This window comes from Brassica oleracea, chromosome C4, assembly GCF_000695525.1.
Source record: "Brassica oleracea var. oleracea cultivar TO1000 chromosome C4, BOL, whole genome shotgun sequence".
NCBI classification, from domain to species: domain Eukaryota; kingdom Viridiplantae; phylum Streptophyta; class Magnoliopsida; order Brassicales; family Brassicaceae; genus Brassica; species Brassica oleracea.
The window spans coordinates 21,342,775-21,347,241 of record NC_027751.1 but is presented as its reverse complement, the minus strand read 5'-3'; the positions used below and the strand labels follow the sequence as shown (position 1 = coordinate 21,347,241).

The window sequence follows — 4,467 nt, the reverse complement described above, 5'->3', positions numbered from 1 at the left end:
TTGTGGTGAGTGACCCTGTAGTTCTTCGTGAAGAAGCTGCGATAAATCCTTGCATAACTGGATGTGGCTGATTGATAAGAGTAGAAATATAAGAGGTGGAGAAATTGACTGAGTTAAGAAGCTCAGGCGGCTTTTACTTGATTTCGAACATCCGAAAAATCAACGCCGCCTCCTCGGACACTCTGGGAACAACATCTTCAAAGAGAACGGCTGTAGATACGTCGATGGTGGATGTTTTTTTGTAACACATGAACTGATCTTGAGCTCGGTTATATATAGGTGTAGTTTGGATGAAGGTGAAGCGTTTGGATGTCATACGGGAGGAGAAGTTCTACAGAGTTTTGATGGGCAATTTTAATGGAGGAAGCCGTTACACTATTCAATTCAGAATTGAATAATCTGGCTTTGAATCTTTACCTTCATGGTTGCGGTTCAGCTATACGCTTGAAAGGGTTTGGAAACCTCGAGGAAGATGGAGCCGGAGGGTGACGTTTGGGCTGAGTGAGAGAATAATATCATTTATTTACTTAAATGGCCCAACATCTAGCCTGATTATTCGGGCAGTTCAGATCGACCGTAGAACGCGGTCTCTTCCGATTGGTTAAAATTAAATGTCGACGTGGAGAGGGATAGAAACTCCCTGATTGGTCCGAATTACTGATCCTACGTGGCACGCTCTCTGCTCACCATATCCGGCTTTTAGTATTGTAGATATTTTAATATAAATACTAAATACTAATTTAATTAAACATAGATTTAAGATAAAATAAATAATTTGATTTATTTAAAATTATAATTTAGATAGATTTTCATTTATTTATTTTGGTTAAGATATATTAAATTAACTTGTGTAAAGTAAAATTGATATAATTTTTTTTATAATTATCAAAATATAAAATTAAAAACAATTTCTAAAATTTGTAGATATCAAAAATAAACAAATGAAACTACAATTATAAATTTAAATTTTTTAGAAAAGAACATTGTATAAAATTTTGAAAATATTTTTTATTAATAATATTTTTTATGATTATTAAAATCTATTTAAATATTATTTCGAAATTTAAAAAATATTTCATATTTCCCTTATCATATTATTTAATGACATATTTGAATAGATTTACTTTAATGGTGACTAATGAGTTATTACCATATTATCAAAAGTTAACAAAAATTGAAATTGACACTAAATGTAGTTGTCCATATCACTTTTAACCGTAGGTCATGTCATCAATTTTAATATGCATTGTCATATTTTTTTGGTGAAAATGATTGTAGAGATGACATGTGTGAAATCACTTCACAAATAATGTTTAGGAGATAATATATCTATACTATTATTTATTAAGTGAGTTTGTTGATTTGTTCAAAAAAAAAGTGAATTTGCTGATTTGTCATGTTTTTCATAGTCTTAGGAAATTTTGCTTATTTATCAGGTTAATAAGTGATTTTCTTGATGATAGTTTTTCATAGTTTTAGGTAATTTTGCTTATTTGTCAAGTTCTCCATAATTTTAGGTAATTTTGTTTATTTATCAATTTAAATTTGATTTTGATTATATGTCATGTTCTCAATAATTTTAGGTAATTTTGCTTATTTTTTCATTTTCTCCATAATTTTAGGTAATTTTTCTTATTTATCATTAATTAATAAATTTAAATTTTAAATTTGATTTTTATTATATGTCATGCTCTCAATAATTTTATGTTATCCACATGTAACATAATCTATCTTATATTATAGTTAAATAATAATATATATATATATATATATATGCCATATAATTTTCACAAAAAAGCTCTCGCCCCCTCAACGGCGACAACGGTACGGACATTGTACGGCTCCGTCATGGCGAGGTCTTTTCTTTTGATGAGTGCAGATCCGGGAAGCTCCTGAACCACTGATTCCACCTGTGTGCTCCTCTTTACCAGTGCCTGGAGAGTTTGAAACAGATCTACAATGTCTTTCCATCAAACCTTTGACAACTTTTTTCCTTTCATCGCTGCAACTTTACTAGAACATTAGATCTTCTTCTCCTTATCTAGGTCCAAGCTCCTAGAAAGGACGGCTCTTGTGGTGTGCGGTTTCGGGTTTCTTCTTTAGTCCTTTTTTGATAACTTTCGCACAAGTTCTCGGCTCGGCCTGTTCTCTCAAGTCCACTCTCGAGCCTTCTCGAAACGATGTCTACAACGCTCTCAAATCTTCATGGTAACTTAACACAAGAACAGGAAGAAGAAGAGGATGACCTTGTCATCTTACCAAACGTCGATAACTCCGAGCTGATTGCTCAATTCAAACTCAGTCTGGTAGGAAGAATCTTCAATACTGAACGCCGCAGCGTCAAGGCTCTCATCTCTCTACTCCCTCGACCTAACATTTGGGATGTGGAGGGAAGGGTTAGAGGACTGGATCTAGGAAACCACAGATTTCAGTTTGATTTTGAATCAGAGGCTGACCTCGTTAAAGTCTTAAACAAGAGGCCATGCCATTTCAACAAATGGGCCTTTGCTTTGGAACGGTGGATTCCTCATGTCGGTGACACCTTTCCTAATACCATGACTTTCTGGATCAGTGTCAGCGGCATCCCAACACACTTCTGGATGGATCCTATTTTCGATTCCCTGGGCGGAAGGCTTGGCAATGTGGGGCTTATTGATGCTAGAGCCGCTAAAGTTCAAGTTGAAATAAACATGGATCGTCCTCTAAGATTTGCTCTCCGAGCCCAGCTGCCCACGGGTGAGATCGTCCCGGTAAAGCTTGTTTACTCTAACCTCCATCGCTACTGTAGGCACTGTCGCCATGTTTCTCATGAGGTGGAGTCTTGCCCACAACTCTCTGAAGCTGAAAGAACAGAGAAAAGCTCAAGATTGGAGGAAGATAGGGACCTTCCAAATTTTAACAGAATTGATGCTCAAAGAAAGGGAGAGACCTCGAAGCGACCCTTACCTCAACAGTTCAAAGACAGACGCAGTGGGGAGGACACTCACAGGGACACCCGAGATAGCGTTTGGAAACGCATTGACTCTCGGTATGATCCACGAGTTGACCCTCGCCCATCCTCCAAATATGATCACCGACATGATAGCAAACATGTTGATCGTCAAAGGGATCCTCCTATCCGTGACTCCTATAATAAACGAAGATATGATGAGTCTTTTCTCTCAAGTAAACAAAGAGAGGCATCACGCAGGGAGAGAGACAAAGGAAAGGACAGAGAAATCTCACCTAGCAAGATCGACACTCGGGATTTGGCAAAGGAATTTACTCGTGAACCCCTTGCTGTTGCAGCTCCCCCCCCAGCGATCAGTGCCAGTGCCCATTCCCACGGTTGTACCAGCAAGACAAGTTACAGTTTCTCCAGAACTCACCAGAGACAGACCTTTCAGTCTGAACCTCCAAAAGAAAGCCTCCACAGACCTGAAACTTAAAAAAAAAAATTTAGATGAAGATAAGGTTTCAGACGAGGGAAGCTCTGCTAGGAAAAGCTTAAACTTTGAAGCTCCTTCAAACCCACCTTCTGTCAATCTACCTATCACACTGGCCCAAGAGACATCAATCAAGGAAACTCGTAAAAGCTGGTATGAATTGACACTAGAAGAGGAGGGTTCTATGACTGAAGAAGCGATGAACTCAAAAGCCCCCCCACTGATTTCAAACAATAGTACATTACCACTAACTGAGAGAATCCTGGAAGAAGAAGACTGGTTGGATGATGGGAATGACTTTGGGGATGTAGATGGCAACGAATTTGAAGAAGAAGATATTGATTTGATGGAGGAGGATGACCTACTTGGTGAGGAGCTATGGATTGAGAACGAGAAGCATCTCCAAATTGATGATTCTGGAATCGTAAGGGCTGAAGGAGGAACAAATCTAGATATCACAGACGGCTCTGGCTCTGGATCGGGCAAGGTGGTTGATTCCACTGTCGACTCTGAGGAAAAAACACCTACGAAAGGGGCCAGTTTTTCATCAGATCATGTCTCAGGTTCATCGGCGTCTGTGAAGAAAAAGAGAGGGTCGCGTAGTCCGTCGACCTTTGGAGTTTCGCTAAGACAGCGCAATCTCAAAGCTGGGCTTGGATCTCCAAAGTTCCTCTCAGCAGGCTCTGGGCCAAATGGATCAAAAGCAAAACAATCAGGCCCATCTCCCTCAACTAATCAGAGAAAAGCCCGAGACGCAGCATCGCTCAAGAACACTAACTCTAAAGTGGCAAGTGGAAGGCCACCGAAAGTCCCGTGATGAATACTATTGCTTGGAATTGTCAAGGAGCTGGGGCTCCATTGACAAAGGAACACCTTCAAGAACTTCATCACTGTTTTCTACCTAGGTTTTTATTTTTATCGGAGACAAAAAACAATCGACCTTTTTTGCAAGATGTGCAAGTTTCTTATGGATATGATCGAGTCTACACCGTCGATCCACGTGGTCGCAGCGGTGGTTTAGCTCTTTTTTATATGGATGATC

The 4,467-nt window shown here is 38.9% G+C and overlaps 1 protein-coding gene across 1 annotated transcript; it reads left to right on the top strand.

The window, feature by feature from the left end:
- Positions 1-2,180: 2,180 nt before the first annotated feature.
- On the top strand, positions 2,181-4,242 carry LOC106338374. The gene is made up of 2 exons (XM_013777367.1): positions 2,181-3,327; positions 3,443-4,242. Exons 1-2 carry the CDS (start codon positions 2,181-2,183, stop codon positions 4,240-4,242), a joined length of 1,947 nt encoding a protein of 648 aa, XP_013632821.1.
- Positions 4,243-4,467: the final 225 nt, after the last annotated feature.